The 25824-nt window shown below is 39.5% G+C and overlaps 2 protein-coding genes and 1 non-coding gene across 3 annotated transcripts; 2 read left to right on the forward strand and 1 right to left on the reverse strand.

Annotated features, from left to right (window-relative positions):
* The first annotated feature begins 747 nt into the window (after window positions 1–747).
* On the forward strand, window positions 748–830 carry trnal-cag (transfer RNA leucine (anticodon CAG)). Its single transcript has one exon. It is a non-coding gene; the product is annotated as a tRNA-Leu (tRNA).
* A 20325-nt stretch (window positions 831–21155) lies between these two features.
* Window positions 21156–22130, reverse strand: LOC127367933 (uncharacterized; the record flags this gene model as incomplete). Its single annotated transcript, XM_051408189.1, has 1 exon — window positions 21156–22130. A coding segment is annotated over one exon (939 nt), but the record flags the coding sequence as incomplete, so codon positions are not given.
* A 28-nt stretch (window positions 22131–22158) lies between these two features.
* Window positions 22159–25194, forward strand: LOC127367934 (uncharacterized). Its single transcript, XM_051408190.1, has one exon. The coding sequence runs from the start codon at window positions 22159–22161 to the stop codon at window positions 25192–25194; it is 3036 nt and encodes a 1011-aa protein (XP_051264150.1).
* The last annotated feature ends 630 nt before the right edge of the window (window positions 25195–25824 follow it).

Raw genomic sequence — 25824 nt, forward strand, 5'->3', positions numbered from 1 at the left:
AACAAATTTACCTGCAGGGATTAAAAAAGTATTTCTGATTCTGATTGACAGAGATATTACATATTATTTAAAAAGTTATATTTCACAGTAAACAAATAAAACAAAACAGGCACTCAAGAGAAAACTAATTTGCTTTAAAGAGAGCAAACCATTACAAATACACAAACACAAAACAGAGTAGAAATCATAAAAATATTTTCTTGCCAGTTCTGCTTTATTTATTTATTTGGAAAGGCAGCTGACATGCAGCAAAGGACCTCAAGCTGAAACCACCAGCGCCAGCAGGAAGTACACTTGAGACCAGCCCACCTGACTGTGGTCTTGATTTCAGTCGGAAAGTTGGAGGATTCTTCCACTGATTTTCTAGGAGTTAGCATCTAGTGACCATGAGAGGAACTGCAGCCGCTGTCTAATCATCACCATGAAGTCATGGTAGGGGTGGGTGCATGTGTTCCTGACTCCGGTCCAGTCCAGAAATTTCCTGACCTATATTGTATTCCAGGACAATCTGTTACTAAGGAATCCATGGATTCAGATTAACACTAGATGTTAGTTTCCTTTTGCTACATCCATGCTGGTTATTTTATCAGTAAGATATGCTAAAGTATCAGTTATAGCCCTTTTTATGTATACGTTTTTATTTATTAAGTAGAGTCACTGTCGTCCGTTTTAAAAGTTTAATATAATTGTATTCCCTACGTTATGGTACGTTTTTTGAGGTATCACGTGATTTATGTAGAGACACCTGTCAGGATGGCCGAGCGGTCTAAGGCGCTGCGTTCAGGTCGCAGTCTCCCCTGGAGGCGTGGGTTCGAATCCCACTTCTGACAGTAAAAACTTTTCGGTTTTTACGTTGATAACATAACTGACTGGACAGAAGATATTTATGTGGTATTTTTAAATATAGCCATTGCTATTGTTTCTCAATTATGTACGTGTGTAAACACAGTAGCAGCCCAGTTTTATTATATCACAGCACAGTTGCAGTGTTGTGTAAAAGAGGACGAATGGGTCCTCATTTAAACAGAGCTAATTTTAAGAATAATACTAGGACCTGTCAAGTAGGGTTTAGGTCAGATTCTTAATATTTACAGTAATTGTTAATTAATAAATGTAATAAGCAGGGAAAATACTATTTAGATGCCATTCCCTTGAGCAGCAACAATGAGAGACTCTCATTTACAGGTGCTATGCATTGGCACTGTCTGAAATAATTAATTCCAAGCAATAATATTTAACAAATAAGAATAATTACACTTCCTGCCATTGAGATATGTGAATATTTCCACATAAGACGACTGATTGGAAGAAATGTGTGCTGAGTACTTTTAGATTGTCACCCTCATGTCTTATGTTGGCAGGTTGTAAAAAAGTTTCGTTCTAAAAATATAAATAATCCATATATTTATTGTGTATGCACACAGATGCACAATATCCCCATGGCACAGGGAAAATGCACAAATGCATTAACACATGCATAACGGTATATAAATAACACACATATATACAAATATAACAGGACATTTAAATTCTCCAGAGGTTTCCTGTAAGTACAACAGGATTTGTCCAGAGCGTGGGCCTGCTACTGCATGATTGTGTAAATGTGCTTTGTGTGTAAATGTGCATGGGCTCCTTCTTTGGTTGTATTTATATTCCCTCCCTGTGATCCTCACAATGACCCCTGCGATCGTCACTCTATATACCGTTTTAAGGTAAAGGTTAAAGCGTGTAAACGGATGTAAAGCCTGTCTGGACACTCATTAGCTTGAGATTGACACAGGTTCTTTAGATTAAACACCAGTGTCAAAGATATTTGTTCCCTATATCTTCTCTTGGTTTATTTCAATTTATTCATCATCGCTTATTTAAAGTGCAGGTACAGGTAATCTATTCAGGCTGTCTTCCTCAGGTTCCAGGAGCATGTTTTTTTTCTTGATGGTATTTTAAACTTAAGATACCTACACGTGCTTTGAATTCATAGAAAAATGCAGAATGTTGGTATCAGAAAAAATATATAGTAGAAATAATCCTAGAACCTTGTATTGTTTTTGTATTTATTTGCAATTTATTTTTTGTTGTTGTTGCTGTAACCATACAATTGCTTGTATTTGTTGTGTACTTGTATGCCATAATTTTATGATTATTTGATATCTTAACTGCAATTACTTTATTACTTCTTATCTTAAAGTAACATGTTTTGACTGGTATACAGCTAAAATGAATGCAGTTACATAACAATATTAGCTCTAAATGAGAGTGTTAATCACATCTTATATTCAACCTCCAACTTTACCCTTTAACTGGGGCCATTTATCAAGGATTCAACTTCCTGGGTGTAAAGCTTTCGTAGGACTGTGACCAACATAGCAGGAGTCCTGCTGCACAGCAGGTTGCACCCTAATTATCCCTGATATTTTAACTGCAGCCAAGAGGGAGGAGCGCTAAGCCTGAGCATCAGTGCACACGTGTGAGCTTGACTGATTACGAGCTTCAGGGCATCCCGCTGCGACTGTGAGCCAAACTGCATTCACATGGTGGAGGCTAGACAGCTGACAGGAGACTGAAATACCTGCTAATCATATTTAATTCAATTTAATGCGGACTACAGGTTCTGGGAAATAGTTACTCTGCACTTTAAATAAAATGTTTCAGAATTCAGACATTTAATTAAAAGATAAATCAAAAGGATATTAACCTCTTTCCAAGGGGAGTGAGTGATCAAGAGGACAAGACCACGTTCTCTGCAGTTCCTTTGAGTCACTCACTCACTCACTGTCATGACTCAGCAGGGGGGGTCTTTCTGCTATTTTTTCCCATGAGTCAGGACACAATAAACCCAAACCCTAACCCTAACCCACCTCGAGTTAACTCTACCCCACCACGACCCATCAAGCTCCTTAAGTCTGCAGACGGATGGCAGCATGAGGGCTTGCCCCACTGTGTGTGTGTGTGTGTGTGTGTGTGTGTGTGTGTGTGTGTGTGTGTGTGTGTATGTGTGTGTGAAAGCTTTGTGGGAGTGGGTGCAGGGAGGGATCGGCATGCCGTCTGTGAGCCTCTGATAAGGGTAACCACTCAAGTATTCCGTGGCAGTTCCTTTGTCCTTGAAAAGAGCGAGCTGACCCCCCTGAGTGATATTTAGACAAGGAAAGTACAGCCTCTAAAATAGCTCCGCACACTCTACCTTTCACATGCAACAAGTGCAGGTGAAATTTGTTTGATTAGATGTTTTTGGCCTTGCTCTGTCACAAAAATCTTTGAGACTTTGCCAACTAGGCAGCTGGGTTGAAGTAGGCCAATTTGTCTCTCTTATTAGTATCACAGTGCCCTGGAAAATAAATAGGTAATGTAAATGCTGCCATCTTTGCCCATTTATCTTGATATGACCCTTCAGACAACTTGTGTACTGTAAATTTATTTATTTGTTTTTTCTAGCTATTGTTTTTGTGATTACACCGCATGACACAGCAATTAAGTAGAGCTGGTGTGTGAAATGGGCTGAATATTACTAGTCAACCTGTCAATCTGATGACTAGGCTGTTGTTCAGGTACAACAAGATGGCAAGTTTTATTAAGTAAAACTGAAACACAAAATGAACTCTCGTGAAAGGAAGGATGATCAATCCACACCCTCCAGGAAAATAAACAAAAACACAACCAAAAAAGTTAACCTTGCTATACACAGCTATTGGAAAGATGCCTGGGTCCATTTGGTTTAAAAATAATAATCCATTTATTTATAGAGCGATTTTGGACGTTTTACATGACAAATTAAATAAAACAATCTAGAACGCGAACACGCAATACATGTGCAGAGTAGCACAGGACATGAAATCAAACTTTAAAAGCTTTTGGTTTTGTAAAGGTTTTGTCCTGTCTGTTCTTTATTCTGACACATTTGAAACTGTAACACCAAGTCATATATTAGCCAGTTATATATGTAAGCTATGCTACAATGGAGTTTCATATATGACAGACAAAATGTCAGGTTTTGTGCTCTGGAGAACGAAGGTATTAATTTATCTCCCCCAGCTTACCGAGTGACATTTTTTCCCCCTTTGATCACAACGTGGTCTGACAGTGATGGATTTTATAAGCTTTTTCTTGACTTGTTGCCATCTTGTCATTACTGTCACACTATGACCAATATTATGGTTATTTCTCATATTCAGCAGCAGAAAACCTAACATACGAGGTAAGATGCAGGTAAGATTTGTGGATGTTGTTGAAAGTTATTCTGGGGACAAAAATCTAAATCTATGCTTTGACTAATAATCCTTGACTTCCTTTAGGGAAAAGCTGGCTAAAATCTCACTTATAAATTTTTCATTTTATTTGTATAACCTGAAATCACAAATTTACGGTGACAGCCTTTACAATCTGTAAGAAGAAAAAGTACTTGTTAGTAATCTTTTCCTCAAGATACTGTTATGTTACAATTTCTTTCAAACTATTGACATACCAAAATATTTCTCATCATATCAACAGACCAAATTACTGTAACAAGAATCCTTTCACATTATAACAAGACAGGTTGGTATATAATATTACTTTTTTGATATCTTTTATATCTTGCTCAGTTATAAGCCTAACCAGTATGTTAGAGACAAAACACAGCACAACCTACACCCATATAGAGATGAATGAAGGGACAAAAGTGATAAAAGAAGGAACATTATGCCGAGTCATAGATTGTCACTGAGCCGTCAAGTGCTTTCTAAAAGCGTGTCTAACTCCCTTTATGCAACGGTGAAGTCCGAGTCATGTGTCCAAAGCCTCAGCAGATTTCAGTCCAATCTCAGAGTGATTAGCGAGGCTTTTCATTCTATCCTTAGCTTCCCATGTATCTGATTAGCAGGTAGGCCCGCTTCTGGAGGGAGGCTTTTGAACTGGTTTCTCATTTCTCTGCCTGCAATAGCTCTGGTGTTTCTGTGGGAGCTTACATCTTACATGCAATGGCTTTGGAACTATTTGCTTTCAGTTTGGTTCTTTTATGATTGTGGATCATGTGAGTATACATACTCAGTCTATATACAGTATGCTACTGCAACTTGCACTGTGAAAGATTACATTAAGTTTTAATTTAAATCATGTTGGGCAGTAGTTTGTGTGATTTCCACAAAGAAAGGATGCAATCATCTACGTTAAACTGGATGAACTCAGGCTGGCCTATATGCAGGATGTGATTTTTATTTTCCTTGTTTGAACTTTTTAGGAGCCTCAGTTGGCAAACATGACACCTTAGGGATAAATAGCGTTATTCTAGGTTTCCAAGGCCACATATGTTTCCTTGTCATGGTGAGTAATGAAAATATTTTTTGCATTTGTAATCCACTGAGTAGAAACAGGCAATTCATTTGCTTAGCAGCAGCTAGTTTGCAGAATCATTGTCTATGCTACGTTGTTTAAATAACTACATTCTGCAATTTTGCAAACTGGATGGAGTAGACAATACTGCCTCACAGTATGGTGAGTTATCTTTAGGTACAAGTATGTAGCTTCCCTGTACATTTAATTATTATCACAAACCGTCCTGTGGCACCTGTAATTTTGGCCTTGTGCAAAAACAAAAAATTATATTTTTACAGTAAAATAGATTTCTATCACTAGCCACCAGTATCATCATTTTTAAAATATTATATTTGATGTTATGCTTTGGCTTGATCCTGAGGTCATGAAACCTATGATGGACAATGGCAGAATCCTGAGTCGCTATATAGGACTAATTTACTTTCCTGTGGACACAGATGATATGATTGATATTATTTCATCACTGACAGAAGAACGTATTAAAAACTCCAAATTCAGTCGAAATAGAATTCACTTTTATAATCCTAAATTACAGAGGACAGAATAACCTTTTCCACTCACTTTATATTCTGAGACCATCATAATATAGCCTATAAATGGGCATACTCGCAACCTCAAGACTTAAAGGCAGAAGTTGACAACATGACATCTTTGAGTATTTATAGCAATCAATTACTTTTCTTTTCTCTGCCAAAATGTTCAGCTGAAGGAAACACTCGCTGCTTTACTTGTGCATCTATAACATTGCTAATACAAGAACAAGGACAACAGCCAACCATGTTCTTTATATGTGTCAGTCAAGCTTAGCCCAATTTTTTTTATTCGCATTTCATAGTGGGCTTGCATCCCTTGCCACCATCAGGCAACAATGAATTATCTTTACCTTCTGGTATTGTCACAGTAAGAATGCATTGTACTTATTGCAGATATTGCTGCTTTTTATAGGTAATCCATGCATTATTGATTGCAGGAAAAGCTGGTTAAGAATGTCTTTTCTTCATTGACAGTGACAATCACTGAGGTAATGTCCACTTTCACTGCTAGCAGAGACATAAGCTTGTTATTTAAAGTCACTTGGAGGATTTATTTGTGGCTGTATCCTCATTATCCCTGTCTTCATTTACTCTTTGATCTCCTCAGCAGTCTGTACATACAGTTGGCTATGACACAACCGTGTCATGGTTATCCTGCTTATATTTGCAATGGCAAGTGATTTCAACATTTGCTAAACTGTGAATAAATCTATTCTTAGTTAGGATATATTTGTCTGTTTTTATCAACCAATATAAGAGTGTAGGATACTTAAAAAACAAGAATAGTGTAGTAAGTAAGTATGACAAGTATATGAATAAGTGAGCATCTTTGCCTCTGACCTAACCAACAAAATAAAAGTCCCCAAGGTTCATGTCTACAAAGATTCTCAATGATACAGGATTTAAGATATCTAGAAGCACTTAATCTTAAACTGAAGAAAGTGGGAAAATATTTTTGAGAATAAAACAGAAAATCCTGCTGACTTTGACTTTGAGGCGCAAGATAAACGTATTACAGTATTGTGCTGATTACATCTTTAGCCTTAAAGGTGTCTCCTTGTGGGGATTTTCCATTCCAGATGAGCCTTATGTCAGGCCTCATCAAACATGTTTAGGTACAACTTTAGACTTAAGCACTTTAGAGAAGACGCTGAGGAGCTGTGATGGGTTACCGGAAAAAGCTAAAATGGGCATAAAAGTGCAAATGCTAGTTCACTGTCTGCATTCAGAATAGCTGAGTTGCATTTAACTGTCCTGTTTTTGTTTTTTTTGCTTGGCCTTGAACATTTAACTATTCACTTTGAGCTAGCTTGTTCTTCAACCTGTTTCTCCCCTCGTTTTATTTTCTCTTTCAGCCTGGGATGAGTGGGAGCCATGCAGATGTGGGGTGCGACACCTTCCCCTAGGCAGCGCAGGAGAAACATGACAGCCCACTTTAACTGTTTGCCTGTGCTGACCTACCCTCTTCTTCTGCTCCCCTGAGACCATCCTTCATCGAGAGCAGAGAGACGAGGCCTCAAAATGTCTCACAAACGAAACTTCCAGTGCTTCAATACTGTAGGTGGTGAAAGCTCCCACAAGCACCCCACCACCCGGCTCCCTAGGATCCCCCAACATGGCATGGTGGCCCATCACGAACCTCCGGAGGAATGCTACCTTTGCTCGGAGTATAGACATGCCCAAGCCCTGGAAGCGTTAGAGACTCAGGCAGTACCTTTGTATCACTCTCACGCACCACACCACCACCATCATCCACACCAGTATGTTCTCAGGAGGCCGACCAGGCCTGAGGAGCTCCCTGTGGCACATTCAAGCCACAACCACCACGTTCATCAACACAGGTACAATAAAAGGGTGGAGCTGATGAAGAACAGCGACCCATCGTTCAGGAAAACCATCGTCTTGCACCGCAGAAGTCTACACAGTTTTGGGCTTTTCTTAGAGGAAGTTTCTGAGCTCATGCGATACCACATCAGGAAGTTGTACACTCTGGAGGGCCGCAAGGTGAGGTCATAAACACCTGGAAGTAGAAGATCATGTAAAGACATGTTTTCACGTTATTTTTATCTATATTGTCTTACATAACCTGCAGAGTTTGGGAGTACAGGGGTTGAATAAGATTGTATTCTATTGTCGGTTCAGGAAAGAGGAAGTTTCTGTGCTTGACCCCATTTAAATACCTTCCCTTGTGTTTTAATGAATAGAAAGGATGACTGACTCTGACGTGAACAGAATTGTTATGAGTTGCATTTGTCTACATTCATTTGGTTTTAGAAAAGTAATCTCAAAAGTATGCTGAAAGTGTTGTTACACATTGCTGTTATTCATGCCTGAGATGGAAAACCAGAGTGAAAGAGAGGCCTCTAGTGACAGGACTGATTCCCTGCTAAAGGACTGATTCACTACTAAATCCCAGCCCTACTGAAACACATGAAAAGTTATTTTATGAACAAATTATGGAAATTTTTTTAAATTTTAAAGTTAATAAAAAAACAGCAGGGTGAAAGGATCACAATATTAATCATTTCAATTTGATTATGATTCTTTGTATATCACATTACAACCTGGGTGGATTTTTATCATATATATACCATACTATATTAAAAGTAGTATATGTATAGCTGTATATGGAAAAAATACACAAGTCTTGTATCTTTTTTGTCATGAAAATAGTTAAAACCCTCGAAAGGGTGCAACCTCTTTATTTTTACAATTTATGTTTACTTTGAAATCTTTCAGCATCTATAAGTAACTATTCCATTCTGTGACAAAACATTTCTGAAATAAGAAAGTCAACCTCTAAAAACCCACTGAAACATACAGAAACATCCTGTTTTTGTTAGCATTCAAATCCTCATGATATTCTGTTTTATGTGTGTTTAACTGCTCATTTTATTTTGCCTGTATGTTCATTTCATCTAAGAAGAAACACAGGTGTAACTAGATATGTGCCATTTTACACATTTACACAGCAGATAAACTCATACAATATCAGTTTCATTTAATTTGAACATAATCTAGTCTAGTGGGATAAATATTTTGAGTGTGTGCATGAGGGAATGAAATAGGGATATTCCCTCACACATACAGCACATTTAGATTGTGGGTATCTCTCCAAACCCCATTAATCTTGGTCAAATCAGAGCTATTTTTGAGAGAGGAAAAACAGGTCAATGTTGAAACTCCACTCCCTCTACTTTGATACCAGAGGTATCTCAGAAATGTGTCTTCCACAGTGGCAATTAATTATCTTCACCTGGGCTTTGTGTGACCACGGATGAAGCCATTCATCTGCCTTTACCAACAGTGGATTTAAAATTCAAAACTGCACTTTCATCAAAACTGACTGCTCATAGGAAAAATAAAATCAACAAAGCTCTCGATATTTTGTCGACATAAGTTTCATAGCTGTCAGTAATAATAAAAAAAAAAAAAGCAGCAGTATTCAATATTCAGTGTCATGAAATTGTAAAAGCACACTTACATAAATGAAATAAATAGGAATTGCAGTATTTTATACAGTCTATTTGCTCTACAGCAGGAGTCTCAAACTCAAATTGGCTAGGGGCCACTGCTGGTATTGTCATCTTATAGGAGGGAAGTACTACAAGACCATATTTCCACTACTAACATCATACTTGCAAACAGCAGTTTCTATATATTTTTATATCATCATTTATATCAACTTTGTTGTTCGCAGCTAAACAAAATACATTTTATAAAATAGAATTGTGTTTTTAGTTTAATTGTATATGAAGGGGTTGTTTAAATTGAGATGAAAAATTTGTTGTGAGCTGGGTTATATTATATGTGTGGCATCATGTTGCAAGCTGGAGGGAGGGGGGTGGAAGGCTGGAAATGGCCCCCGGGCCAACAGTTTAAGCTTCCTGCTCTACAGACTACATAGAATAAAAATATGCTATAGAAATTATACACAGGTATTGATTCAAAATAGTACAATCTGTATTTCTTTGTTATTTCAAAACATACAAGTAGTTGTCTTTATTATCACTGTCTCCAAACAGCATCTTTTTAACCTTGGTGCTGGTGCAGTTTTTAGAAATGAGTGCAGTTTGAAAGTGTATGAGTAGTAATATATTGTAATCCTAAAACCAATATTTGACCCAATATGTAGTAGTAGCAGCTTTTACTAGGCCTGTAAGGAGATGCTAAGGAAAACAGGTCAGTACACACCCCTAGATTAGCATTCAGCCATTCAGGTTAATCACCTGTGAGACACAGAAGACAGTGATGATAATGATGATAATGATGATTATGATAATTAGCCTGCATGATGTTAGCCATACACTTTTGTTAAGCACCTTACTAACAAGCATAAAGAGAGACTTATTGATTCTGTTGCATTATACATTTTGGGGAGTAGGACGTGGCCAAAAGCAAAATAAATCAAAGTAATGATGCTGTTTTAACTGATTACAATGCTCAGTCCACTGCTTGCTTGTCTATACCATTTAGTCTACTACTTTCACACACTCAGCAAGCTTGAAATACCGCTGAGCAATAACCATGGCTCTTACACGTGACAAAGGCAGCTCACCATTGTGAGAATGCACCGTCATCTGTTGAAGTTTCCCTGAGATCATCCTGGATTAGGATATTTATCTTGTCTTGACTCACTGCTTGACACACAGCCTTCTTCTGCAGGGATGTAGAGCATCCAGTTGCACAAAGAGGGGACAATGCATATACCTACTTACATATACTAAGATATTAAAGCTTTAAAACTTTACTAAACTATACTTGATGCTATTTTAGATAGGGAGGATCAAGGACCAAATCAAATTGGCTACAGAAGCTTCAATCTTGGTCAAATAAAAGCTACATTCAAAGACAGGTTCTCTAGCTCCGTGGCAATAGTATAGCACCAACACTGCTACCATTATGGTCACAGTTTCATAAATATGCACTATATATATGCTATGGGGTTACAAATGTCTACCCTCCGGCATATATCTAAATCAAAGCAACAGTAAATATTTTCTTCCTGTAAAGGCAGTAGGCCTTCTTCAGGCCAAATTGATGAAACTGATTGAACTGCGGTCAACTGGACCACTCTCATTCTCACAAGTGAATGTGACAAAAGAACAGATCTCCTGTATAATTAGTAGCATTACAGTAGTTGTTAAGGTTGTAAAAACCTGCACTAGATATCCCTCATTCTGCTTCCTTAAGTGTTCTGCATTCAGTTTGCTCACACCAACAGTGCCCAGAAAGGTTGACAATGACTGATAGCCTAAAATAAGAAAATAAGTATTTTTCTTTTTTAAAAATAGGCTTTGCAGTGGCTCTGTGAGAAATATCATAAGAGGTTAGGTATGTTTTAAATCACAATTTTGTATCCAAATGTCAGTCAGAAATCTACTAGGTAAAATTCCCTATCTACTTTAAATTATGGCATGTCCATAACATTTATCATCCAGATCAAATCAAACTTTCTTGGAATCCCTCTGCATATTACCTTCATTTTGCTATAATCTTTATTTAGTAAACTGACTCACTCTTAACTCATATTTTGCTGTTCTTCTGTTTCAGATTGACAATGTTCAGAGTCTTATGCACTGCCCCAGTGTCCTTGTCTGTATGGGACGTGAGCCCTCTCACCCTTCCATCATGGAGAATTTTTGGAAAACATCTACTGACAAACTTCCAAAGCTGAGTGTGAGGTCACGCTCCAACGGCTGCAATGAAGGTAATTAGGGTACAAGAAACTGTTTCAAATTATTTCTGAACTATGTTTTAAAAATTAATTGTTACTCATATTCTAATAACTGTTTCTTTGGAAAACAATCTGCCATACACAGTTTAACTGTATTGTACACAATGAGCAAAAGAGACTAATGTCATCTATATTTTGTATCTTTCTTCTGTCTTTTTTCATGTATTCCTGGTAAACCAAGCACTTCCAACAAGGAATAGTGACACCAATCTAAAACTGGAATCTGATACCAGGTCTACCAGACAGTCAGTGTCATCTGACAAGTCGTTACCAGATGGAACTGATTCTCCGGATATTGTGGATTCCTGCCCACAGACTGGTGATGGAATGAGAGCTGATGATATAGAGAAACGGGTACGTGTTAATAAAGATGGCAGTTTGTCTATGGAAATGAAAGTGCGCTTCCGGCTACAAAATGACGAAACATTACATTGGTCGACACAAGTAAGAAAGACAACAGGCAAGACCAGTGAGTATCTTCAAGGACACAATAACCCCTATTTTGCACAGGTTAGTGATAGAAGCTATTCAGAATCTGAAAACATCTCTGCTGATGAGCAAGATGAGGCTCACATCAGTAGGCACTATCAAAGACATACAGAGGAGCCTCACTGTTCTCTCTGCTGCAGTCACTGCCAGCATTATGTCCCAGGGACACATGGAGCAAGTCGCTGCATTCGAACTTCCAGCTCAAGTGCATCCTCACATACAATGGTCTCTAGAAAGACAGTGGTTGAGAGGCAAACTATGTCTAGATCAAGCGAAGAGCATACAGAAGGAGTGGTGGAAAGAGAAACGTGTGTGAAGCAAACTGTTGAGGCAGCTGAAATTGTAGAGTACTGCACCATCAGGAGTGAGACTTGCTCACCAAAATGCAAGGTCCCACCAAGTGCTTCAAGTGCAGCGTCGGAAACAGGATCACCTGTGCAAAATGTATCCCTGAGCCCTACAGATAAAGCATCCAGTGCTTCAGGGCACTCAAGCAAGTCAGGAAAGTCTAAAAAATCATACACTTGTATTTGCGGAGTGTCTAATGATCCTGATGATGATACAAAGGGACAAATCACGGCCCAAGCTGAAGAAGAAGGAGACATACAAAGAGATCAATCAAGTGCCATGTCTCTTAAATCCAATACCTCTGGCAGATCAAATAAGTCAGAAAAAATACGGAATACAGAGTCTGAAGATGTAGAGGAGAAAAGATCCAAAAGTGCCATGTCAAATGCCTCAACAAAATCCAAATCTGATGTTTTAGATGTTACTGCTGAAGAAATACCAACACATGATGACAAAGAAACACAAAAAAGACCATTAAGTAGCACGTCTGTTAAATCCTCTAAATCTAAAATATCAATTAAGTCAGAAATGGCAGCTGAAGAACATGATGAAGAACGAGCATTAAGTTCCATGTCATCAAAATCCAAAGCCTCTATTAAATCAAAGGGATCAAGAGTCTCTGTTTATCCAGATAAAGAACAAGCTGAGGAAGAAACTGAGCAAAGGACACCCAGTGCCATGTCAGCTACATCAAACACCTCTGCAGAATCTAAATTAGGAGCATCTGAAGCAACTGGAGACGAAAGCATTCAAAAACCAGCTGAAGAAAATGAGAATGAAACTGAGCAAAGAGCACAAAGCCCAATGTCAGGGAAGTCAAATGTTTCTGCAAAATCTAAAAAGTCAAATGTTTCTGCGAAATCTAAAAAGTCAAAAACTTCTGAAGCTCCACCCAATCAAAATTCAGAGGACAAATCTGAGGGGAGTGTACATTCGCCTGTGTCATTAAAGTCAGAAAATGCTGATGAAAATTCTGAGGAAGTAGGGGAGACTGAAGAAGCTGAAGAAGATCAAGAAAGAGTGCCAAGTGTCATGTCATCCAAATCAAATACCTCTGCAATATCTACACATTCAAAAGCATCTAAGGTTCAAGATGAAGAAAATGCTAAGAAAAATAGTCAAGCGAGACCATCAAGTACCATGTCAACCAAATCAGCAAAGTCTAAAACCTCTGAAATTGAGGCTCAACAAAATCCTGAGGAAGTGCAAGATACAGATGCAAGAACATCTAGTGCTTTGTCAGGAGTGTCATCAAATAAAGCTGACAGTGAGGAGGAGGTAGTAGAAGCTGCAGAGAGAGCAACTAGTGCTATGTCAGCTACGTCTAATACATCTGCACGATCGAGAGAATCGAAGAGGTCTGAACTTGACGCTAGAGACAGTGTTGACATTTCAGATGATGGAAATGCCGAAGAGGAAAGTGAAGGAAGACCACAAAGCACACTGTCAGTTAAATCAGCAAAGTCGCTTAAGTCAAACATTTCTGCAAAATCTAGCAAATCAAAATCGTCTGAAGTTGCTAATAGAGAAAGTGAAGACAGTCATGAGGATGAAAATGATGACGAGCTAGCTGAGGAAAGAGCAGCAAGCTGCAATGATGAGTTTGAGGAAATACCGAGCTCCTCCTATGTTTCGGATGAGGAAAAAAATGAAGCTGGAGCGAGAGCATCTAGTGCCATGTCAGAAAAATCAGTCAAGTCAAAATCGTCTGCAATATCAAGTAAGTCAAAAGCCTCTAAAGGTAGGTCTGAGGAAAGCAACGATGGGGAAACTGCAGAAAGAGCAACTAGTGCAATGTCAGCCAAATCTGCAAAGTCAAATGCCTCTGCAGTATCTACAAAATCAAAAGCATCTCAAGTTCTTCCCAAAGATGATGAAGATATTTGTAATGAAGGAGATGCTGAACAAGAAATCAGTGAGAGATCACCAAGCTGCATGTCAGATAAATCCTGCAAGTCAAACATTTCAGCAAAATCAAGTGAATGCCGTGTTGGTGTTGGTGCTGGTTCAGATAGAGAAAATGTTGCTGAATATGAGGAAGAGAGAGGACCTAGTTCACTGTCTGTGAAATCGGCACAGTCACATGTGTCAGCCAAATCAAGACGGTCAGATATTTCTGCCAAATCTAATATGTCAAAGCACAGAGATGTTTCAGCTGAAGAAAATACAGAACATGGAGAAAGAGCTTCCAGCAATATGTCAACAACATCAGCTAAATCTGTAGAGTCAAATGCTTCAGCAATATCTAAGAAGTCCAAAAGTTCTGCAGTTCCTTCTGAAAAGTGTGGTGATGCTTCTGAAGAAATTTCTACTGAAGGAAGATCAGTCAGCGCAATGTCAGGACAATCAGTTGAGTCAAGCATTTCTGCAAGATCAAGTAAGTCAAAATGTTCTGCTCATGTCCCAGATGAGGAAAAATTTGAGATCCCTGATGAAGAAAATGACAAAGTGACTGAAGAAGAAGAAAGAGCACCCAGCTGCATGTCAGCCAAATCAGTCCAGTCACATGTTTCTGAAATATCTATTAAGTCTGTAGAGAGAGCACAGAGTGCCATGTCAGCTAAAACTGCAAAATCAACTATTTCTGTCAAATCTACCAAATCGCAAAGATTCAATGGTCCAGCTGAAGAAAATATATCTGATCATGAGGAACATGTAGAGCGTGCCCCAAGCAATATATCAATCAGATCAAGAAAATCAGCAAAGTCAACTATTTCTGTCAAATCTACAAAGTCAAAAGGACTGGATGGTCCAGCTGAAGAAAATGTATCTGATCACGAGGAACATGTAGAGCGTGCTCCAAGCAATATGTCAATCAGTTCAGGAAAGTCAGCAAAGTCAAATGTTTCTACAACCTCTAGAAGATCAAAAGTCTCTGAAGTTTCCATGGAAGATGGTGCTGATAATCCTGATGAAAGAATTGTTGAAGGGGAGAGTGAAAGTAGAGCAATGAGCTCAATGTCGGCCCAGTCAGTTAAGTCAAATATTTCTGCAAGATCAGATAAGTCGAAATGCTCTGCTCATGTTCCAGATAAAGATAGCCCTGAGTCATCTGATGATGAAAAAGAGCAAGCTGAAGAAAGAGCACCAAGCTGCATGTCAGCCAAATCAGTTCAGTCACATGTTTCTGAAATATCTATTAAGTCGGCAGAGAGAGCGTCAAGTGCTTTGTCGGCTAAATCAGCAAAGTCGCTTGCTTCTGCGAAATCTATTAAATCGAATGCTTCTGATGTACTTACAGGCAAAACTACTGACATTCCCAATGAAGGAGATTGTGAAGATGAATCACGAGAGAGAGCACAGAGTGCAATGTCAGCCAAAACGGCAAAGTCAACTATTTCTGTCAAATCTACAAAGTCAAAAGGACGGGATGGTCCAGCTGAAGAAAATGTATCTGATCACGAGGAACATGTAGAGCGTGCTCCAAGCAACATGTCAGTCAGATCAGGAAAGTCAGCAATGTCAAATGTTTCTACAACCTCTAGAAGATCAAAGGTCTCTGAAGTTCCCATGGAAGATGGTGCTGACAATCCTGATGAAAGAATTGTTGAAGGGGAGAGTGAAAGTAGAGTAATGAGTTCAATGTCTGCCCAGTCAGATAATTCAAATATTTCCACAAGATCTAATAAGTCAAAATGTTCTGCTCATGTTCCAGCTGAAGAAAGCTTAGAGAGCCCTGAGGAAGAGCAAACTGAAGAAAGAGCACCAAGCTGCATCTCAGCCAAATCAGTCCAGTCACATGTTTCTGAAATATCTATTAAGTCTGTAGAGAGAGCACAGAGTGCCATGTCAGCTAAAACTGCAAAATCAACTATTTCTGTCAAATCTACAAAGTCAAAAGGATTGGATTGTCCAACTAAGGAAAATATATCTGATCATGAGGAACATGTAGAGCGTGCTCTAAGCAATATGTCAGCCAGATCAGGAAAATCAGGAAAGTCAACTGTTTTTGCCAAATCTACAAAGTCAAAAGGACTGGATGGTCCAGATGAGGGAAATGTATCTGATCACGAGGAACATGTAGAGCGTGCTCCAAGCAATATGTCAGCCAGATCAGGAAAATCAGCAAAGTCAACTGTTTCTGCCAAATCTACAAAGTCAAAAAGACTGGATGGTCCAGATGAGGGAAATGTATCTGATCACGAGGAACATGTAGAGCGTGCTTCAAGCAATATGTCAGCCAGATCAGGAAAATCAGCAAAGTCAACTGTTTCTGCCAAATCTACAAAGTCAAAAGGACTGGATGGTCCAGATGAGGGAAATGTATCTGATCACAAGGAACATGTAGAGCGTGCTCCAAGCAATATGTCAGCCAGATCTGGAAAATCAGCTAATTCAAATGTTTCAGCAATATCTAAGAAATTAAATTCTTCTAAAGTTCCTCTTGATAATAACACCCCTGAGGGGAGCCATGATGAGGCAGAAACTCAAGACAGAGTACAGAGTGCAATGTCTGCCAAGTCAAATATTTCTGCAAAATCAAATAGGTCAGAAGTTTTTGCTGTCCCAGCTGAAGAAAATGCTTATGATTCTGATGATGTGTCAGTCAAATCAGCAAAATCAGCAAAGTCAAATGTTTCTCAAATTTCTAAGAAATCAAAGGCTTCTGACATCACCTCTGAACACAGTGCTAAAATCACTGATGCAGAGAACAAAGGGAGAGTGAGCTCAATGTCAGCTCATTCAGTCAAGTCAAATACTTCTGCTAAGTCACAAAAGTCAAAATGTTCTGATATTCCAGCTCAAGAAAGCTTTGAGAGACCTGATGAAGAAAATGAAAAAGAGCAAACTGAAGAAAGAGCAACAAGCTGCATGTCTGTCAAATCAGTTCAGTCCTGTGTTTCTGAAAGATCTATGAAGTCAAAAGCCTCTGGTGTTACTACTGATGATATGGCTGAACATGAGAAAACTACAGAGAGAGCCCCTAGCGCCTTGTCAGCTAAATCAGCAAACTCACATGCTTCAGCAAAATCTATTAAATCACATGTATCTGAAGTTTGTTCTGGCAAAGTTACTGGAATTTCTGTTGATGGGAATGATGAAGAAGAAACTCAAGAGAGAGCACATAGTGCAATGTCAGTCAAATCCACACAGTCAGCCATGTCTGTTAAATCAAGCAAGTTAGAAGTCTCAGATGATCTGGCTAAAGAATATGGTGCAGAGCATGATGAACCTGTAGAGAGAGCAGCAAGTGCTATGTCAAATAGATCTGCAAAATCAGATGCCTCTGTACTATCTCAAAGAAAGGGCACATTTTCAAGTGAAGGAAGTGCTGAAGTGGAAAACAAAGAGAGAGCACCAAGTTGCATGTCTGCTAAATCAGTCAAATCAAATGTTACTGTAAAATCTGTGACTTTTAAAGCAAATACTGCAAATGCTTCTGCTGGTAATCCTGGTGAAGAAAATGAGGCAGAAACAGAGGAGAGATCGCCATGCAACATGTCAACCAAATCAACAAATTCAAATATTTCTGTTGCATCGAGGAGTACAACAAAATGTGAAGTACCTTCAGAAGAAAAAACTGTGACTGATAAGGAAACTGTACAAAGACCACAAAGCACCCTGTCAGTTAAATCAGCCAGATCTGCCAAATCGACACAGTCAAATAAGTCTGGTAAGTCAAAAGCCTCTAATACTCCAGGGGAAGAAACTCATGAGGATACTGTGGAGCGAGCACCAAGCAGTACCTCCATCAAATCAGCAAATTCAAGGAAGTCAAATGCTTCAGCAGTATCAAAGAAATCAAAAGCTTCTGAGGTTCCTGCTGAAGATGCTGCCAACACTACTGATGAAAACACTGAAGAAGACACTGGGATGAGAGGAAAGAGCTCACCATCTGCCGAATCGGGAAAATCAAGTCCTTCAAAAACAACTGACATTTCAGCTGAAGAAATTGCAGCTGATTTTGAGGAAACTGAGGAGAGGACTCCAAGTGTCTTGTCAGTGAAGTCAAATGTATCTGGAATTGCGCCTAGTGAAAGGACTGGAAATGATGAAACTGATGTAAGAGCGCATAGTGCAATGTCAGTTAAATCAGCAAAATCTAAAAATTCATCAAAATCAAAAAAATCTATAGATCCAGAAGGTCCAGAAACTCCACAAGAGAAATCTGAGAGAGCTTTAAGTGCCATGTCAGCAAAGTCAAATATGTCAATGAGATCAAAGAAATCAAAAGTATCTGATGTGCCTACTGATGAACATACTCATGAAAAGGAGGAGAGAACCCTGAGCCCTGTGTCAGTAAAATCCCACCGATCTGAAATGTTACGCATGTCTGAAGTCCCTGCTGTGACAGTTGAGGAAAGTGAAGACAGAGCACCTACAGCCATGTCTTCAAAGTCTAAGGTTTCAGCACATTCAAAGAAGTCAACATCTGAGGGTAAAGAAAAGAAAAGAGAAGGACAGCCTCAAAGTTCTTTATCTGTCAAGTCAAATCTGTCAACAAAATCCCGAAAATCCAAAGTAACTGATATTGTTACAGAGGAAAATGTGGTAAAAGAGGTATTGAAGATGTCCACAGCTGTTGATGTTCCTGCTGATGAGAAGACAACTGTCTCTCCAATAAATTCAGGGGAAATTGTGAATCGTGAAGACGAGAGTAAACCCACATCTAGTTTGCATGAGGAAGAGAAACAAGATATAGTTGATAAGAGGAGTTGTCACTCTAAAACGAGCAAGTCAAGCAGGCAAAGCTCAAAAAATGCAGAGGTTAATTCCAAACAAAAGTCTATTACAAATTCTGCTGTGTCAGAAACCTGTCAAAACATAAAAAAAACTAAAGGAAAAGAACATCATGTGATTTGTCACACAGAGTCAGGTGAAAGTGATTTGTCACAAACTCTATCCAGTTTGGATATTGCCAAAGAAATATGTGAGACTCCAGCCACGGAAGAAACAAAATCCAATGTGTCGAAGAGGATAGCAAATGGTCCACTGGAAGCTACGGACGGAATGAGTGTCACTGATAACAAAAGTGACAAAAGCAGCAAATGCAGACGTGAGAATACAACTACTGATGACTTGAAGCTGGTCCCATCTAGTCTACCAAATGCATCCCCTACTGAGGTCGTGAATGAATGGCTGAAAACAATACCAGAAGACGGTAATATGTATGACATGGAGGAATTTAATGAAAACTGTGGTGGACAAATAACTGGCCACACAACAGAAGAAATTAATAGAATAGAGGATAATGAAAACAATGATGAATCTGCAGCTGAGAATACAAAAGACACAAATGAAGGCATTGAGATAAACACTGTCCCTAATAATGACTGCGAAACTAATACAGAAGCTCCAAATGCAGATAATACCTGTCCTCAGACAGACGATGACTCCAAAATGTTCAACTCCTCCATACAGGTGATGAAAGTACTTTTAAGTCCAAAGCTTGACAGATGTAACAGTTTACCAGAAATTTCTCCAGTGTATGGACGTAAACTAAGCACTTCAGCTAGAGGTCTTTTAGATTGCCTTGTGAAATTGCAATTAATAGACAATAATCCAATAACTGCAAATGAAAAAGATGCAAGATACCAAGAGCTAATGAATATTCTTCAGTCCCTTTGGCTTTGTGATCCTCCAGAAAATGAACACATGTTAGAGAAAGATCATCACCATTTTGTGGATGATGAATTCAATCATACGTCATCCTCTGGTGTGGATGTCAACAGTGGCTCAACGGGCTCTGGAAAGAGTAGCGACGGTGTGAATGTTGTGCCTCAACCACATACCAGTGCAGATACGTTAAGGAAAATACAAGAAGTCTGTGAAGGTGAAGTAGAAACAGATGCTCAATGGACATGTGAGAGAGAAGTAGAAGGAATGTATGAGAAAAAAGAAAAAGAGGATAATCCAGAAACTGATGAAACAATCAGAAGCAATGATAGTCCAAGGGAACTACCTGAAACACCACCCTCCTCAAACAACAGTTCAGGAACTGACAGCAATGGCCAGAAACCTCCAGAGGAAACTGAAACCGAATCTCGTGAGGACACCAGTCCTGAGAGTCTTTCCCTCGTTGAAAGAGCACAGTTAGTCAAAAGGATTTCTCAAGATCCTGATCCTGCTTGGGTCTTAACCTTATTAACTAAACTAGAAAAGCAGTTCATGACACATTATATCAATGCAATGAGAGAATTCAAAGTCCGATGGAACTTGGATGATAATGAGCAGCTTGACATGATGATAAGTGAACTTAAAACTGAGGTCCAGAAAAGAATCCAAAAAAGTATAGACAAAGAACGGAGGAAAATTCAAGGTCGACAAGGCCTACCAAGACCTCCTAAAGAAGCAATGTCCCGTGCTTCAACAACACAAACAGATGAGAGAAGAAGAAGACTGAAGATTATGCTCCAACAATCAGTTGATCCCAAAGCAGAAAAAAGTGACGACTCAGCAACAGGCACATCTTACAGTGACCAGCGCAGTGAAAACGATGATGAATACTGTCCATGTGAAACATGCATTAAGAATGAAATGACATCTAGACCACTTCCTGCAGAAGTTAGGAATACTGCACCTGTTGTCATAGACTTTGACCTAAAGAGGATTCTGGTGATGAAGAACTGCGACCCGGACAAAACACTGGCAATCAACTGTAGATTTCACTCTGAAAATAATACTGACACACAAGCAGCAGAAACACTTGTAGAAAAAGTAATTTTCAATGCAGTAAGAGAAGTGGAAGAGGATGAATTACATTGTGACACTGAAAATGACTTTGAAGTTGTAGCAATGAATGAAAAGGAAGCAACTGATGTGTGTCAAGATAAAGGTCAAGGAGATAGGTCTGAAAACAATGAAGCAGAGGAAGTAGACACCATCAAAGAATTGACTGAACAGACTGTTGCTGAAGAAACAGTAACAGATGAAAGGGCACACAGTGTAGACATAGGCACAGTTGAAGATGGATCCATGGTAGAGACAGAGAAAGCAGACACACCTGGAGATTTATTAGAGGAGGACGCTGCTGAATCCACCACAGCTGAGGATGAAAATACAGCAGGAAAGATTGCAGTGTTTATGACAACTGAAGACAAAGATGACAATGAAGCAGAAGAGACTGATGCAGAAGCCACAACTGAAGATGAAGATGAGGCTGTGGAAGCAGAGATGGTTGATAATGACGCAGAGATTCCTGCGATCAGGGACCATAATTCTATAGATGAGGACAATAGCGCAGCCACACCTGATGACTCGTCAAAGGCACCAATGGAGTTTGTAACAACTGAAGATGATTTTGCTGTAGACAAAGAGACTGCTGTCTCAAGTGAAGATGAACTAACAGAAGAGGCATCTGAAAATGCAGCAGTAGAGATGACTATGGCAGCAGCAAGTGAATCTGACAAAGAGGCAGTGGAAGACTGGACAGTCGATGATGACGAGGAGATTGCTGCCAAAAGTGCAGATGAGTCTGCAGATGAGAACAATGACACAGCCACAGCTGATGAAACATTAAAGGGACCAGCCGAAGAAGCAACAACTGAAGATGAGATGGCTGTAGAAAAAGAGTTTGCTGTCACAAGTGAAGACGAATCAAAGAAAGAGACTGCAGAAGGTGAAATCGCAGCAGAAGAGACTGCTGTGGCAGCTGCAATTGAAAATGAATCTGAGCATGAGGAAGCTTTGGAAGAAGAGATTCTGGCCACCACTGCAGATGAGTCTGCAGATGAGGATGATGACACAACCACAGCTGATGAATCATCAAAGGGAACAGCTCAAAAGGCAGAAACTGAAGATGAGATGTCTGAAGACAAAGAGGAGGCAGTGGTAGCAGGGGCAACTGAAGATGTGGAAGACAATGCTGCCACCAGTGATGATATTTCTGCAGACAGTTTAGATGAAGATGAAACTGCAGAGGAAAAGGATGAAACAGGGAAAGAATTGTCAAAGGAACCAGCTGAAGAAGCAACAGCTGAAGATGAGATGGCTGCAGAAAAGGAGATTGCTGTCACAAGTGAATCAAAGGAAGAGACAGCCGAAGATGAAAACACAACTGAAAATGCATCTGAGCATGAGGAAGCTGTGGATGAAGAGAGTCTGACTGCCACTGGAGATGAGTCAGATGAGAATGATGACACAACCACAGCTGATGAAACAGCTGCAAAGGCAGAAACTGAAGATGACATTGCAGACAAAGAGATAGCTGTCACAAGTGAAGATGAATCAAAAGAAGAGGCTGCTGATAATTCTGCAGAGAGTTTAGATGCCACCACAAATGAAGATGAAACTGCAGAGGAGAATGATGCCACAGGTGAAGATGCAACAACTGAAGATGAGCTTGTCGTAGAAAAGGAGATTGCTGTCTCAAGTGAGGATGAACTTAAGGAAGAAGTAGCTGAAGCCACCACAGCTGAAGATGAAAATGCAGAAGAGACCTCTATGGCAGCCACAAGTGAACATGAATCAGAAAAAGATGAGGCTATGGAAGAAGGAACAGCCGATGATGAGGAGGAGATTGCTTCCACCAATGCAGATGAGTCCGCATATGACAACAGTGACACAGACACAGCTGATGAATCATCAAAAGAACCGACTAAAGAATCAGAAACTGAAGATAAAATGGCTGTAGAGAAAGAGATCACAAGTGATGGTGAATCAAATGAAGAGATTGCTGAACATGAAACTACAGCAGAAGAGACTGCTGTAAATGAAACTGATGAAGAAGAAGCTGTGGAAGGAGGGTTGGTTAATGATGGAGAAGAGACTGCTGCCACCAGTGATGATGATGAGAATGCAGAGGAGAATGATGCCACAGGTGATGAATTGTCAAAGGAACCAGCTGAAGCAGCAACAACTGAAGATGAGTCTGCTACAGAAAAAGAGGTCAAAGCCACAAGTGAAGATGAATCAAATGAAGAGCTTGCAGAAGCCAACAAAGATGAAGATGAAAATACAGCAGGAGATTCTGATGTCGCGGCCACAACTGAAGATGAATCTGACAAGGAGGAGGATGTGGGAGCAGGGGAGGTTGAAGATGGAAAACAGGCTGCCACCACAAATGACGAAGATGAAACTGCAGACAATGATAAGGCGACAACAGCTGAGGATGAAAGTGCTGTGGAAAAAGACATAGCTGTCACAAGTGAAGATGAGGCTGCAGCAGAAGAGGCTGATGTTGGAGCCACAACTGAACATGAATCTGATGCAGTTGTGGAAGCCACCAGTGCAGATGGGTCTGAATCAGATGAGAAGGAAATGGGTGAAACAACTGAAAATGAGATTACTGAAGATGGTGAAGCCACCGTGGCTGAAGAGGAAAATGCAGCAGAAGATGTAGCAGACACAACTGAATATGAATCTGACAAAGAGGAGGCAGCAGCAACAACCACAGATGAGGATGACAGCAAGGAAGAGACTGTTGAAGTAGCGACAGAAAATGAAAAATTGGGTGAAGAGGAAATCAGTAAAGCTGACGATGAATCAAATGAAGACGAGTTGGAAGAAACCATGGACAAAGAAAGAGAAGTGACAGAAGAAAGCTCCAAAGCTGTGACTGAAAATGAATCAGAGGATGAGAGCGATAATTCAGCTACAGATGAAAATGAATCAATAAACAACACAACAACTGACGCAAACGAGAGTGCAGGTGAAGAGGAATCTACAAACTTTACAAATGATAATGAATCAGGAGAAGAGCTTTCAGAAACCAAGCCTGAGAACGAGACTGTAGATGACACTGCAGGAGAAGATGAAAATGCAGAAGAGGATAATGTGGCTACTGATGAAAATGAAACTTTAAGTGAGGCAGAACGTGCTGAAGCGGAACCAGCCGAAGAGCTCCATAAGACAGACTCATCTGAAAAAAATGCAGAAAACACTGCCACTGAAGAAAAAGGTGAAGAAGAAGATAATAAATCTAACAATGAAGAATTAGTAGAAGGCGAAACAACCGGAGAGGAATCAGGAGAGGCTGAACATGAAAGTGCTGGGGAGTATGGAACAACAGGTGAGGATTGCACAGAGGCTGCAACAACAGGAGATGAAATTGATGAACATGAAACAACAGAAGAGGAATCTGGAGAGCCTGAAATGACAGGGAACGAGATTACTGAAAGGGAAGAATCCACTGATAATGGAGAAGATGAATCGGCAGAAGATTACAGACAGCAACTCACAGAAGGGGAAGATGAAGAGGTTGTGGAGAATACTGTCAGTGAATCTGAGACTAAACCTGACAAAGCCAAACAAACATGCAAAGAAAGTGACATGACTGAAGAACCCCAAGATGCTTTAACTGAGACAAATGATGAAACAGAAGGCCCAGATGATGTGGTGGAGCTGAAGCCAGATCAGGATGAGGATGTGGAGGAAATATCAGAAAACATACCACTGGAAGATGTAGATGAAGATAATGATGAGCAGACAACTGTGACACAATGTGAATGTATTAACATCCCAAGGGGAAGCCATGATAATAATGAGGACAATGTGGAAGACTCCAAAAAAGAGGAGGAGGAAACTGTGACAGCCAATGAACACTGGAATGGAAACCAAGGAGATTCAGCTGATGGAGAAGATGAGGCAGAGGAGGATTCAGACGACGCAGAGGAAGAAACTGACGATGGAGATCAAGATTTTGTTCCAAGCAAGACAGATGATGAAGAAGCAGCTAGAGAAGCACCTCAGGAAACAACATTAAACCCACTTGATACTTTGAACAAAGTGATTGCAGAATCTGACGATGGCGCTTATGCTGATGTGGAAGATTCTGAGACTGAAATGAACAGCCAAGAAGAAGTTACAAGCCTCGAGTCCAAGACTTTGAAAAAGATTTAATCCTAAATTGAGTGTGACTCTGGAAAGGCTCGGGGGAACTGAGTGTGATACAGGAGTAAGACGAGGAGTCTGCAGTTGGAAAAAACAAAAAGGCAGCTAATTATGAGCCGTCTGAAGCCATTCTTGTCATTTTAAGTCATTAAGTCTGCCAGAGAAGACGTAACAAGAACTGTAAAGTGAAGAAAACAAGAGTTCATCTAGATTATTTGAGTTCTCAGTAAACAAGCACTAAAGAAGTGCACTTTTTTCCCCCAGCATTTCTAATGCTAAGCATAAACACATGCACAACTACTACTGATCATACAGTTGTATGATAAGAAATCTTAAAAACTTGAATGTATATACTATATGTTGGGGGTTTGCGTACTTTTTATGCAAAGCTAAATGGTACTTATTTTCGTAGAGTATTTGTTACTGCAACTCTGAGCCTCAGACAGAACATTACACTATAAACTATGCTTAAAAAGTACTCAATAGAATCTATGACTGTTACATTAATGAAAAATATACTACATGCACATGTTCTGTAGTTTGTCTTCAAATTATTTATGAATATTTACACCATTATGCTGCTCATCATTCTTTTGGAGGATTCAGCGAGTCTCTGAATGTGTTTTATCTAATTAAAAG

Source organism: Dicentrarchus labrax, unplaced genomic scaffold (genome assembly GCF_905237075.1).
Source record: "Dicentrarchus labrax unplaced genomic scaffold, dlabrax2021, whole genome shotgun sequence".
NCBI classification, from domain to species: domain Eukaryota; kingdom Metazoa; phylum Chordata; class Actinopteri; family Moronidae; genus Dicentrarchus; species Dicentrarchus labrax.